General features: G+C 42.3%; 1 protein-coding gene across 1 annotated transcript in view; it reads right to left on the bottom strand.

The window, feature by feature from the left end:
• LOC311036623 (signal-induced proliferation-associated 1-like protein 1) overlaps window positions 1–14,768 on the bottom strand; it is a 125,197-nt gene that overhangs the window by 53,673 nt on the left and 56,756 nt on the right. Inside the window, exons 4-9 of the mRNA XM_084045447.1 lie at window positions 12,520–13,121; window positions 11,052–11,309; window positions 10,155–10,292; window positions 9,043–9,220; window positions 7,208–7,432; window positions 6,543–6,673 (exon numbers count right to left, since the gene is read on the bottom strand). Coding sequence (XP_083901573.1) covers window positions 6,543–6,673; window positions 7,208–7,432; window positions 9,043–9,220; window positions 10,155–10,292; window positions 11,052–11,309; window positions 12,520–13,121 — 1,532 coding nt within the window. The remainder of the gene's footprint in view (window positions 1–6,542; window positions 6,674–7,207; window positions 7,433–9,042; window positions 9,221–10,154; window positions 10,293–11,051; window positions 11,310–12,519; window positions 13,122–14,768) is intronic.

Here is a 14,768-nt window from a genome sequence, read left to right on the forward strand (position 1 = left end):
TAGTCATATTTTAGTCACCTGAAATGTTTTACTGTTAGTCTAGTCTTAGTCGACTAAATCTACAATTGATTTAGTCGCAATGGCGTCGTAATGGTTGATTTTATACTTGGTTGCATGCTGAAAATAGCCGATCTACAAGCTGACAACGCGTCGCGCTGCGACGCGTTGTGAGCTTGTAGATCTGCTATTTTCAGAGCGCAACACCCGAGTGCAACCAAACATAAAATGACTTGTCTTTTAGTTCTACTGGATCTCTTCTCCACCAGTCCCTCACTAACATTTTAGTCTAGTTTTTATTTGTCGAAAAAATTGTCAATATATTTAGTCTTCGTTTAAGTCATCATAGCTTAGTTTGTATTTAGTTTTTATTTAGTTTTTATTTCGTTTTCCTCAGTGAAAAAAGGTAGTCGACGAACATTTTCGTCATAGTTTTAGTCCACGAAATAAACACTGGAAAGAATGTTCCTCTGGAATCCCAGCTGTCCTTTGAACTGTCTGGGAGATGAAACACACCGATAGGAGGGTGAAACATGTCTGGACTAGACGAGAAACAGAGAAACAAGCTGTGGTGTTGTTGTTTTTTTTAAAGAGTAATTCCATCTTCTAGTTTTTGCCAGTTTTAAAATAGGGTTTGCGTACAAATTAAGGTATGTTTTTTGTAATAATCTAAATCGGCCAATTAGATTTAGATTAGATTAATAGATTTAGAAAGTTCTCTAATCATTGGAGTAGAAGTATGGGGACAATACCAAAACTAAAAGTACCTATAAAATTGTACAGTACAGTACTTGAGTAAATGTACTAAATGTACTTAGTTACTTTCCACCACTGAGGGTAGGAGGGGGTGTTGTGTCACACACACACACACACACACACACACACACACACACACAGGGTGTGCATTGTGCAGGCTTCCAGGGAGTCAACTCAATCACTAGGCTATCATATGCAGCTGGAACGGACGCACACTTTCTCTCCTGCCGGCCCGGGGCCGGGCCTCTGACAATGGGACTGTGTTCTCCAGGTCAGTGTGTGTGTGTGTGTGTGTGTGTGTGTGTGTGTGTGTGTGTGTGTGTGTGTTGAGGGGGCTGATGGGGGGACTTTGGTCTGAAGTGCGGAGGTTAAAACACGCACGCACGCGCACGCACACACACACACACACACACACACACACACACACACACACACACACACACACACACACACACACACACACACACACACACACACACACACACACACACACACACACACACACACACACACACACACACACACACACACACACACACACACACACACACACACACACACACACACTCCAAATTAACCACTTAAGCCCTATATACTTTGTCATACAACGACAAATAGCAAAAATAGCTGATCTATATCTACAAGCACACAAAGCGTTGCTTGTTGTAAACTTACAAGTCTGCTATTCCTGGGAGGGGGGGTGAGGGGGTTAAATAATGTATCCTATATTAAAATAACCCTAGATGGTGGATCGGTGGTGGGTGGACTGGACATAAAATCGTTGCTTTCGGGGCAGAAATTCTCCTTATTTAGCATTTTTTCGTAAATACTTGATCACACTACAGCAGGGGTCTTCAACAGGGGGTCCTCAGAGTTGATTACAGGGGGTCCGTCAAATCTCTGTGTGATAGGATCATTGTTTTTTACATTAACCACTTGAACCCTAGCGTCCCTAATCTAAGAACAACTTTAGCCGAAAATAGCAGATCTACAAGCTTGCAGACCAAGTACAGAGTGAATGTTTACTAAGTATTGACATAAAGTCGTTAAATGTCTGAAAATACACATTAACATGAATCCAACACCTATGAAAAGCTTTTAATCTGCGACACAATTTTATGTAATATATAGTGGGGGTCCCTGCTTCATCTCTCTCTGGGTTAGGGGGTCCTTGGCCTGAAAAGGTTGAAGACCCCTGCACTACAGCGTCACACAAAAGCACCAACAGTCGCAGATGAACAAGCTCGAAACGCGGCTCGAAACGACACATTTTGACCTTGTGGATCTGCTACTTTTACTATTAATGAATTAAAATGCTGAAAAGTTTTGGACACAACAGGTTTTCCACCCCGACAGAGACGATAACATGTAACATCCGGATCCCGCTGCAGGGAGCCGCGGGGGGCCGTTGTTGTGGAGGTGCAACCGCTTGCTTCAATCCGCACCAAAACTGGGAACAAACACTGTTCAGAGGGGTCTCTGGCACAACAATAGTCACACCAAAGGGGCCACGTTGTTGTGCAAACCCCCCAGTTTACTGCTGCCAGGGGCCTCCTCCAGCTAGGGGCCAACACGTTGTCGAAGGCGCCGCACTGTTGATCCAATCCAATCCACACCAAAACTTGGAACAAACACTGTTCAGGGTTCTGGGCATGAGAATAGTCACACCAGAGAAATTGCACACATATGGGTGCACTGCAGTACAGCAGTGTAACAGCAGTGTTTAAGCCATTTAGACCGGGAACGCATCTGTGTCATTTTTAGATTTCTTTGGCTATTCAAAAATAGCAGATCTACAAGCTCGTAGCGTGGCACCGAGTGCCACGCTACGAGCTTGTAGATCTGCTACGAGCTTGTAGATTTCTTTAGAATGGCCAAAGAAATCTTAAAATGACACAAGACGCTTTCCCGGGTCTTATTGGGTTAATACTTCAAATGGTCATAACTCTACGAGCTCTCCTGGCTCAGAGCAGTAATACTAGAGACTAGATCAAATCTCCTTTTTGAACATTTGCCCAAAAATAACAATAAGAGACACGGTTAATGTGGTTGATTTCAAGAGGAAAATTGTTACAACAAACAAACACTCAATGACGTTCAAAAAAACCTAAAACCAAATCTGCTCTGTCGGGCGGAAACCTCATATCATGTCCAAAAACTAACTGCTACTTTTCAGGATTTTAATTCAAAAACATCAAAACTAGCAGATCGACTTTGTGCCACGTTTCGAGCTTGCAGATCTGCTGTTGTACGATCAAGTAGGGTGTTAAATTTACACACAAAAAAAGACACACAAAGTTAAAATATGGAGTTAAGAGGTTTCTGACCGACAACAGCAACAACGCAATGCAAAATAACCAAACCTAATAAACAACCATGCAAAATGGCAACAGAATCATTATATGACAAGCTAGTTCCAAAGGGACGTAGAAGTGAGCTGTGAGGTTATGCGTGCGTGTGCGTGTGCGTGTGTGTGTGTGTGTGTGTGTGTGTGTGTGTGTGTGTGCGTGTGTCTCAGTGTCAGTGTCAGTTGCCTGGAAGGCTGAGGGATGAAGTGTATTCACACAGTGCTTGATGTGGTGAGACAGCCCAGGAGCCTCGGGGGCTGCTTGCATAACGTGGCTGTCGGTGGGGGCCGAGAAACCTCTTATCTCCATATTATAACTTTCTGTGTGTTTTTTTTCCCCCGTAAATGAACGGCCCCCTACTTGATCATTCTACACCGTCACACCAAAAAAAAGCATCAAAAGTAGCCGATCCGCAAGCTCGAAATCAGTGGTGGAAAAAAGTACTCAAATGTTTTACTTAAGTAAAAATATCAATACTGCAATTTAGAAGTACTCTGTTACAAGTCAAAGTCCGGAATAAAAAATGTACTTAAGTAAAAGTACAAAAGTATTGGTATGAAAATGTACTTAAAGTACCAAAAGTAAAAGTACTCACATGTTTGAAAATAGCAGATCTACAAGCACACAACGCGTCGCGATGCGACGCGTTGTGAGCTTGTAGATCGGCTATTTTCAAATAGCCTATATGTATAAAATAGGGATAAAGTGGTTAATGTATGTTTTATAATATAATAATTTATATCTTCAAAGTAACAATAATTGTAGAGGAGTAAAAGTACAATATTTGCCTCTGAGATGTAGAGGAGTAGAAGTAAAAGTATAGAAAATTGGAAATACTCAAGTAAAGTAAAAGTACCTCAAAATTGTACTTAAGTACAGTACTTGAGTAAATGTACTTAGTTAGTTTCCACCACTGCTCGAAATGCGGCGCATAGCAACGCGTTTTGCGAGATGAGAGACAGACAGACAGACAGGCAGGCAGACAGACAGACAGACAGACAGACAGACAGACAGACAGACAGACAGACAGGCAGACTCAGAGAAGCCACGGATTCACTGTATTCCAAGAGGACGTGACATTTTAACCACTTGAACCTACTGTTTTTATATTAATGAGACAGACCCGAGCTGCTACTGTACCGTCTGCTGAAGTTTCCTTCTACACCGACTCTCTCTCTCACCAGAAAATAGCCAATCTAATTATGTCTATCACAACAATCGGCTATGTCTGGCCACAATAGGGATGCTGGGGTCCAAGTGGTTAAAAACACACCACGAAAATTAATCCATTCAATCCGGGAACGCATACTGTGTCAAACTCGTATATCTGCTTGTATATCTGTTATTTTTCTTGGAAAAATCGTGAAAATGTTTGCAAATCTTGAAACATATTATCTTTTAAAGCGAACATTTGTAAAATACGTTGTTCCAGGAACCTCCCAGAAGCAAAGATTTGAGTTACAAAATATATCTTCAGAGATTTGCACACATTTTCACGATTTTTCAAAAAATAGCAGATCTACAAGCTCGTAGCGCGGCACTCGTTGCCGCGGCGCTATGAGCTTGTAGATCTGCTATTTTTGAATAGCCCAAAGAAATCTAAAATGACAGAGATGCGTCCCCGGATTGAATGGGTTAAGACATCTCTTCTCAAACGCTACCCTCACGATTTCTTTCCAACTGTCCTCGCTTTTCAAAACTAAGCGATAATGAGGTTTTTTTTAAAAACACTGCTGGATACGGGCTCCTTCAGACTAATGACTTGTTTGTGTGCAGAGAAATAATCCCACTGCATGTTTAAACGGCTGTGGGCGGATAGGGATGTTCTGCTGTAGCTGGTGTGTGTGTGGGCAGGAAAACAGTGGTGGGAAGTAACTAAGTACATTTACTCAAATATCGTTCTTAAAGGACGACTTCGCTCATTTTCAACCTATCTTCATATACGTGGTCCATGCTAATCTAATGCTCGTGATGAAATTGAGGGAAAAAAAATCTCGGTCTGACTCGGTCTGTGACGTCATCATTAGGCAGTTTAGTTTTTTTTAAACAATATGTTTTATTTAGATTTGTTTTAACACAAGAACAATGGCTTCCATTATAGCATGCAAAGTGCAGCATTAGTGAGGAACAATTATGTGAAGATAGGTTGAAAATGGGTGAAGTCGTCCTTTAAGTACAATTTTTAGGTGCTTTTGCTTTGCTTGAGTACAGTGTGTCAATTTTTCAATACTTTACGTTTCTATTTCACTACATCCGAGAGGCCAATATTGTGATTTTGTGTACTCCAGCAAACGCGACACACTGTGAGCTTGGAGATCTGCTATTTTCAAAGAAAGTTTGGTAAGTTAAAGTTTGACCTCACTCATGTAAAACTTTGAATACAGGCCTATTACTCGTTACGGACTATTTTTATATTATGGTATTACTAAGAGAAAGCACTGCAAAGCAGAACGCCCGCAACACTCCAGATTAAATAAAAGACTCCAGGTGCACAGCTCAACAATAATCATGAAACTGAGAAAACAGCCAGCACACAATAAATGTCCTTTACACATCGGTTTATTTACTTCTCCACGGACAGAGCAACGATGCTCTGTCCTTGGAGAGGTAAATGAAACCTTGTGAAAAGGACATTTATTGTGTGCTGGCTGTTTTCTCAGTCTCATGATATTGTGGTGTTACTACAGCGTCACCGGGCTAAAATAATGGCCATTTATTTTTTCCAGAAAAAGCTGAACCAAAACAAACAATATTTCTTAATCATTTCACCCAAAAAAGTTTATAGCAATTTATGACTATTGACATACAAATAACGTCTGTCTGTCGGTTATGTAACATAAGAGGATTAAATGAATTAGGCCAATTTGTGTTTTGACAATTGTAAACCTGATGTAGAGCAAATTATTAATGGACTAAGTCAGTGGTTTTCAACCTTTTTTGCGTCAAGGACCCCCAAATTGACAAATATTAGCCCAGGGACCCCCATTTTAAAGGATATGCCAGGGACTCAACCATTTAGATTTCTTGGGGGTCCCAATCTACACTGTATCACCATCATCAGTGTTCATTTAACTCTCAGAGTTACAGACATCCGTATATGTCAATTTGGTTGCTAACTATTCATTTGGCTGGGGACCCCCTGGAACCCCCTCAAGGACCACTGGTGGTCCCCGGACCACTGGTTGAAAACCCATGGACTAAGTGACTTACTCCAGACCTTTTTTTCGTCACATTGTCTTTGATTATACTACTGGGGTGGGAACAGCATGATCCTTTTCAATAAGGATGTAGGCGATTTTACCAGAGGTGGCCAGTGTCATGAAGAGCTGATTCAGCCAAAAATACCATTTTCCTCAAAAAATGACTTACTGTAGGCCATTATTTTAGCAAGGTGACATATTCAAGTAAAGAATCAGAGTACTTGGTATAACCAGGGCTCACCTCACTGGTCCTAAAGATGAGCCGGTAGTTGTACTGTTGACCGTGGTCCTTGTCCTCCTCCAGTTTCTCCCTGCGGAGGCTGACCGCCACCGGACCCAGAGCCTCGTCCACCCCGAAGTAGTTCCAGTGTTCTAGGAGAGATGGACGTGAAGAAGACGTCATTAAAACCCACTAAGACCTATGAGGCCGATTCTACAAATGCCTTCTAAATCGTGCCACGACCCCCAAAATTCTATGTATTTGGCCACGGCCCCTTCGCCCCCCCGCCCCCCCATCTGAAAATGTGTTGTGCCAGGGACCCCCAGAAGAGAAGATTTGTGTTAAAAAAATCTAAATTATTCAAACATTTTCCAACAGCTTAGGAATACGACAAAAACAAAACAAAATTGGGGGTGAACTATCCCTTTAAGATAATTTATATGAAGATTTTCGGAAATCTGTATGGCGGAAATAAATGGGTTTTATATCTGTGGCACCACACAATGGGCTGCCAATGCTGTGCCCTATTGACCTAACAAGCACACACACACACACACACACACACACACACACACACACACACACACACACACACACACACACACACATGCACACACACACACACACACACACACACACACACACACACACACATATATAAAAGAAAGCAGTGAAGTCCATCTTACCCCTCAGGTAGAAGAACTTCCTGTAGTAGTAGGCCCCCAGATCCACATGCTCTACGATGTACTGCTTGCCCTTGTCGCTGAGCGTGCTGGGGCCCTCCTTGGGGCCCTCCAGCACCGCCACCCCGGCGTTGGTGCAGTGGGAGCTGGCCGACGTGGTCTCGTACGTGCTGCCGCCGCCGCCGCCGCCTTCCCCTGAACTCAGGCTCCCTGAACTCCCCCCGCTCCCTAGAGGGTTGTTGTTGTTGTTGTCACCATCATGAAACTTTAGTTTTGACCAATGAATTGCTGTACAAATTAATTGCAATGAATGATTTGATTGTGTTTTTGCATTATCGTTGCTGTCGGGTAGAAACCTCTTATCTCCGTATTCTAACTTTGTGTTTTTTTTTGGTAAATGAATGCCCTACTTGATCATACTACAGCGTCACACAAAAGCATCAAAAGTAGCAGATTTACAAGCTCAAAACTTTGAGCTTGTAGATCTGCTACTTTTTAGAACTTTGGAACATATGAATAAAAATGATGTGACATTTCTGTTTTTTTTTAGGCTTTGTCAACAAAAAATGCACAGGGAAGATATGACAAATAACATAAATATACAAAAAAACTGACAATGACCTGTACCAATAATAACCAAATTATATAATAGTACTATGGCCAAAACAGTGAAAACTACTAGAGTCCGCTCCAAGACATTAAAGTTTTTATTACCACCTAGCAGCAATGTTTAGGAGCATGACCCTGTGTGCAGACTCTATTTTTTACAGCTGCTTGCTTCTACCCTACACCTGGCTTTTTACATTTTGGATGTGCATGCCTTTCTACTCTTTCTATGGCCAAAACAGGCCATGCATTTAATAATTTTACGTTTTTTTTATACTTTTTCTTTTTAGCGGTGCCAGCCGCTCTACCTTTGACTATGTCCGTCCGTATGTCCGTATGTCCGTATGTCCGTATGTCCGTTTGTCCGTTTCAGCACGGGCTTTAAACAGCTATAACTCCAGTTCGCAGCATGCCAGCAAGTCCAAATTTGGTATGTGGACTTAGACCACCAATAGGGACGAGCATTGATTGCTGAAGCCCCGCCCCGCTCTATTATAGCGCCACCAGGAGGCCACTGCCTTTAAACAGCTATAACTCCAGTTTGCAGCATGCCACCAAGTCCAAATTTGGTATGTGGACTTACACCACCAATAGGGACGAGCATTAATTGCTGAAGCCCCGCCCCGCCCTATTATAGCGCCACCAGGAGGCCACTCATCAAAGGCACCGCTTCCTTCACACAGGGTGCGATTTTTTAGTAGCTACGAGCTTGTAGATCATCTATGTTTTAATAGATTAATGTATACATATGAATGGAACACGATTCTGACTATCATGCTAAAATAACTGCAATCATTTCAAATAGATCAGTAGGGCTGTCACGATTATGACATTTTACTAGACGATTAATTGTCACTCAAATAATTGCGATTAGCGATTTATTGCGTTTCTATCGTTGAACATTATTGGAACATTAGTTACATTTCTGTTTGGCTTTTAGCAACACATATTCAATTATTTTATAGATAAAAATAAGCATTAATAATGGAAATAACCAATCTACAATCTCAAACATGTCGCATCGCAGCGTGCTTTACGCTTGTAGATCAGCTATTTCCACTATTTTTGAAAATATTTATGTTTTCAAACAAAAAAATTATTGGGATTATCTCCAATAATTGGGATTAGGCGAGTACGTGCTAATTGTGACAGGCCTAGTAATAATAATAATTGTGACAGGCCTAGCGATCAGGCGATCGCGTAATAATAATAATAATTGTGATCAGGCCTACCGCCGCCGGCCGCCAGCCTGGGGGGCACCCCCGCCCCGCCTCCCCCGATCCTCTGCCTGCCGGTGCCGTCGGCGCCGATCTCGTTGCGGAAGCAGGGGCAGCTGAGCAGGATCTCGTTGCTCTGCTCCTCGCCACCGCCGGCCTCCAGGCCGGGGCTGTCCCTGGCGTTCAGCTCCTCCTGGATGGACAGACAGACCTTTATTGATGTGGACTTTTTGTGTGTTGTTTCGTAAATTAACGCCATTCCATCATTACAAGAGTGTCGCACAAAAGTAGTGAAAATAGCCGATCTACAAGCTCACAACGCGTCGACGCGTTGTGAGCTTGTAGATCGGCTATTTTCACTATTTACTATAAAAAAAATGATAATAAAAAAGGAACGGTTTGGACATACTGTATAAGGTTTCCACCCGACAGAAAAGAAATACAATCACAGTACTGTTACGACGTCAGCAGAACACGCTGATATCAATGCAATGTCAACAGTATTATGAGTGCGATAACCACTCCCTGAGGAATAGATGAATACGATGATGATATTACGATACAGTCTCCGCGCCAGTATGTGTCAGATTCAGTAATCCACGTGGTAATGTACTGGTGTTACTCCAGAGTTATTAGTCTATTAGTCTATTAGTCTATTAGTCTATTAGTCTATTAGTCTATTAGTCTATAAGTCTATTAGTCTATTAGTCGCGTGCAGCCAGACACCTAAAGTATTCCACAATCTCCAAATGCTATAATAGAGTCTGGAACTACACCCCCAAAAATCTGAGACAGGAAGTTGTCATCTGATCATCATTTCCGATCCCGAAAATATATCTTAACCCATTAAGACCTGAGGCCGATTCTAAAGATTTTCGAAATCCTAACAGTTTTTCGGAACAAAATATAAAAAAAAACATTTTCACGATTTTTCAAAAATAGCAGATCTACAAGCTCATAGCGTGGCACTCGGTGCCGCGCTATGAGCTTGTATATCTGCTATTTTTGAACAGCCAAAGAAATCTAAAATGACACAGATGCTTCCGTTGCTCCAGCCTGTTTGACAGGAAGCATCTGAACATTGTGGGAGGCAACAGTCTGGCTCCTGAGACTATTGGTCTATTTACCTGGCTGCCACCGGGGGAGCTGTAAGGCAGGCTGTGGGTGGAGGAGAGCGTGGACGTGGCCGAGGCTTCGGCGGCGGCCGACGCCCCCGTGATGGTGTTCTTCTTCCTACCGGCCGCCGTCTGCCGCGACTGGATGACCTGCAGGACCACAAATAATCAGCGTTTCGGCAGGTTTTCAGGTAAGTCAGATGATGAGACTTTGTAAGACTTTCTAAATGCCTCTCAGAATTACATTTAAAGCTGCACTAATGTAACTTTCCTCTTCTACCCCGGATTCTAGTCTGCTTAACGCCCGAGATGCGTCCAGGCAGTCGGTAGCTAATTCCCAAATTACATTCTTTTCAAACATTTCACAAATGCAACATATTTTCCATAGGGCTGCCTATTTAAAGGTGGGTCAATAAGGCTCTTGATGTCGTGTTTTTTTCTTTTTTCTTTCTTGGTATATTGTGCATATATTTTCTTCTCTTAGACTTTACTGTATTTGAGTGCTACTATGAATTTTATTTTGGTAACAGATGTGTGAATATAGCGCACTTTACATTGCTGTAATTTTATCCTAATTGTAATGCAATTTTTTTCCACCTGGTGAATGCCACTTCTCCTTCACATTTCACTTGTTATTTGTTGTATTTGTTTTAATTGATTTATCACTGTCGGGTGGAAACCTCATACTGTATGTCCAAAACTCGTTACTTTTCAGGATTCAAATTCAAAAGCATCAAAAGTAGCAGATCTACAAGCTTGTAGATCTGCTACTTTTGATGCTTTTGTGTGACGTATGATGAAGTACTGTAGGGCATTAATTTACAAAAAAACACCAAAAAGTTAATAAAGAGTTTTTTCTGCCCGACAGCAACGATAATGTGAAATATATAAACAAACAAACAAACAAACCTCGTTGAGGTCGAATAGCATGCTCTGCACGTCGTAGTGCGAGAATCCCCTCTGGCACGTCCAGGGCTTGAGGGGGGGGCACGCCTCCTCCGAGCGGCCGTCCTCGGCGTCGGACCCCGCCCTGGGAGAGTCCGACTCGCCGCGGACGTGCCGAAGCTTCCGGAAGATGGATTCGCCCCCGGTCTCCGATTTCGAGCGTCTCTTGGGCTTCTCTCGCTCTTTGGCCTTCGGAGGAGGCGTCCCGTCGGGTACGTCCTCCTGTAAATAAATAGGGTGAATTTTTTTTTGTTGTTGTTGAAGATCAATTGTGCTACAGATAATAATGCGGTTAACGACTTCATTTGTGTTTTGTGGCATTGAACATTAACTTAAAGGTAGGGTAAGTGATTTTATTTTTATTAAAACAAAAAGGGTTTTGTTAAAAGGTCAAAGCACTGCATATTCTCTATCTCTATAGAGTGTTTGTTCTGTAACAGGGGTCCTCCTGTCTCTCCAGCTGTTTAATACACAGAAAATTCATTTTCAGGTAGGTGACAACATTTCAGCCAATCAGGAGAGAGTACCCATTTATCAGCTTCATTTTGATAGTGTTCCAGTTCCAATTGTGTCTGCTCATTTCTTTGTGTCGTCACTTCCAAGTTCACTTGTTTAATCTGTATCCTGTCTGAGTTCTCTATCCTTATTGGATACAATTAGAATCCTGACCTAAAAATGCATTTTCTGTTAAATAAAGAGCTGGAGAGACATGGAGACTCCTGTTACTGAACAAACACTCTATAGCAATGAGTACTATCAGAATATAGAGCTATTTAACATGTATTTTAAAATCACTTACCCTACCTTTAAATATACGTAAACAAATGACTGACAATGACCGGCACCAATAATCAAAATAAATAACTATGGCCAAAACAGGCCATGCATTTACATATGCGATTTCTGTACTAATTGTGACCAGGGGTCATCACCATGCTGTCTGGTGGACATTTTGGTCAAAATATTTTCTTTTGCCACAGACATACAAAATGAGTGTAACAATATTACCAGAAACACATAAAGAGCTAGCCCTGAATGACCATAAAACAGGTCTGTACTCTGAGAGTACAGACCTGTTGGAACCAAATGGAACCAAATGGACCCTTACGGGTCCATTTGGTTACATTTGTACACTCTCGGAGTTATGGTGGTCCTTGCAAATAAAACATTTGAGAACCACTAGTAACTAGTAGGACTCCTAATGTGTCATACATAGTGTCATAGTAAATCAGAGTCATACATATTCTGAAGAAAACCTGGAGACTTGACATTCAGTAAGTGGGTCTTATGATCAAAATAAGAACATCATAATGGTGTGTAAATCAAAAATTTGCCACGGACAAGACCAAGTCTTTGCCACAGACTCATTCATCCGTGTACGGACATATTGATGACCCCTGATTGTGACAGATACTTTGTGACAGATACTAACCTGTGAATCTACGGTGGCCTGCTTGGTCCCGACGTTCAGCAGCTCCTCCAGTCTCTCCGGCGCGGGGCTCCTTTGGTCCTCCTTCTCCCCCTGGTAGCCCTTCAGCATCTCGAAGAAGCTCTCTCCGTGCGCCGCGGCGCCGTGCTGGTCGATGGAGGAGGTGCTGCCGTACTCGCGGTGGAGCGGGGACCACTTGGTGCCCGACGCGGGGCCCCAGTCCTCGCCGCTGTCCCCGCTGCCTCCCTCCAGCTCGCAGATGGTCATGTCGCTGTTGCTCCGCTGGCGGATGCGCCGCTGCCGCGGGTTCTTGTGCGCGGGGCCCCGGTAGTCCCCGGGGGCCAGGTGGTAGCGGCCGTCGGGGCTGTAGTTGTTGGACTGGGCCTGATGGGTTCTGCTCTTCAGGGTGTTGTGGATGTTGCGCAGCATGGACGAGTCCTGAGGGCTGAGCACGTGGCCCAGCTTCACGTGGCTCGGCCCGCCGCCGCCGGCCACCGCCGCCGAGGTCTCCGGGTCCAGCTTCGGGTGCCACAGCAGGGCCCCGCCGAAGTCCTTCCTCGGGGGCCAGTCGGCCACACGTGCCCGCACGCCCATTTTAGGGACTCCTGTGATCACAAAAATTCAAGTTGACGGATTAATTGTCATGCGAATAATTGCGATATAACAATTTTTTTTTTTTTTTTCGTTGAATGTTAGTCCTGAACATATGAATTATACTGTAACTTCTGTTTGCCTTTGAGGCTTCGAAATAAAAAAAATTACAGATCAGATATGACATACTGTACAACTACAGTAAGTATACAAAGACATTACTGACATATTTAATAATTTTATACTTTAAAAAAATATAAAGTATTATGGAAATAGCTGATCTATAAGCTTACAACGCATCAGCGTCACGTTGTAAGCTTATAGATCTGCTATTTCCGCTATTTTTGGAAAAACCTTCAACATGGAAACGAGTTTGACGATCATGCAAAAATAATTGCAATTATCTCAAATAATTGCGATTATCTCAAAATGACAGGCACAAATTAAGCTCGAAGCGACGTGTTTAGAGCTTGTAGATCTGCTACTTTTGCACATTTTTGAATTTTAATTCTGAAAAGTAATTGTTTTAGACATATGAGGTTTCCACCCGACAGAGAGGATAATGACACCTTAATGTTTCCGGTTCAAATCTGCTGCCCAGCCAATTAAACAGACCTATGGAAGAATGAACCGGAACATGAAAGGAGTACTCTATGTCACCTTCTGGAAACCCAGGACTACAGTTCTGCACAAAGCGTGCTTTGGTACAAATACTTGCTACTTGATTAACGATTTATTCGTTTTTGGCTTTGAACAATAGAACATATAAATCTAAATTACATTCATATTTGTTTTTTAGGCTTTGTAAAAAAAAAAAGAAGAAAAAAAAAACTGCACAGGGCAGATATGACAAATAACCTAAATAGACACAGAAATAACTGACCAACAATCAAAATATATAATGTACTATGGCCTAAACACCACAGGCATGTAATGATTTGATACTTTAAAATATTTGTTTTAAATAGCCAACTGTGAGCTTGTAGATCGGTTATTTATTTTCATATTTTTTCAACAGATTAATTTATACGGACAAATGGAAAACGATTCTGACGATTATGCTAAAATAATTGCGATGATCTGAAATAACTGCGATTAGGCCATTATGTAATTATTTATAGTGGTTCTGAAACGTTTTCATGTCAAGGACCCCAAAATTGAAATGTATTTGGCCGTGGACCCCCCATCTGAAAATGTTTTGTGTTTTTTTTAAATCCAAATCCAAACATTTGATATTTGTCAAACATTTCCAGCGTGTGAACTTGTACATCTGCCATTTTTGAATAGCCAACGTATAAATTGTGTATAAAAAGTGGTTAAAAATTATTGTGATGCTACATCAACAACTTTAGCTGAGGACCCCCTGGGACCGCCTGGACCCCCCCTCCCCCGCAAGGACCCCACTTTGAGGTAGTGACAGCAGTGGTGGTACATTTACTCAAGTACTGTACTTACTGTAAGTAACATTTTGAGGTATTTGTACTTGGGTTGTGTTTATTTTATTGGCCTGACTGTTTTCTTATTTTCTTATTTCTTTATTTTGTTGTCATGGCTGCCAGTTCCCACCTGATGTTGTGTGGGAGTCCAGACTGCTCCATACCGTACCGAATAGCTGCTAGTTTGCACAACATCTTGAGACTTAAGTCTAAGGCCTGTAAGCA

Source organism: Gymnoscopelus microlampas (assembly GCF_963454915.1).
Source record: "Gymnoscopelus microlampas genome assembly, chromosome: 20".
NCBI classification, from domain to species: domain Eukaryota; kingdom Metazoa; phylum Chordata; class Actinopteri; order Myctophiformes; family Myctophidae; genus Gymnoscopelus; species Gymnoscopelus microlampas.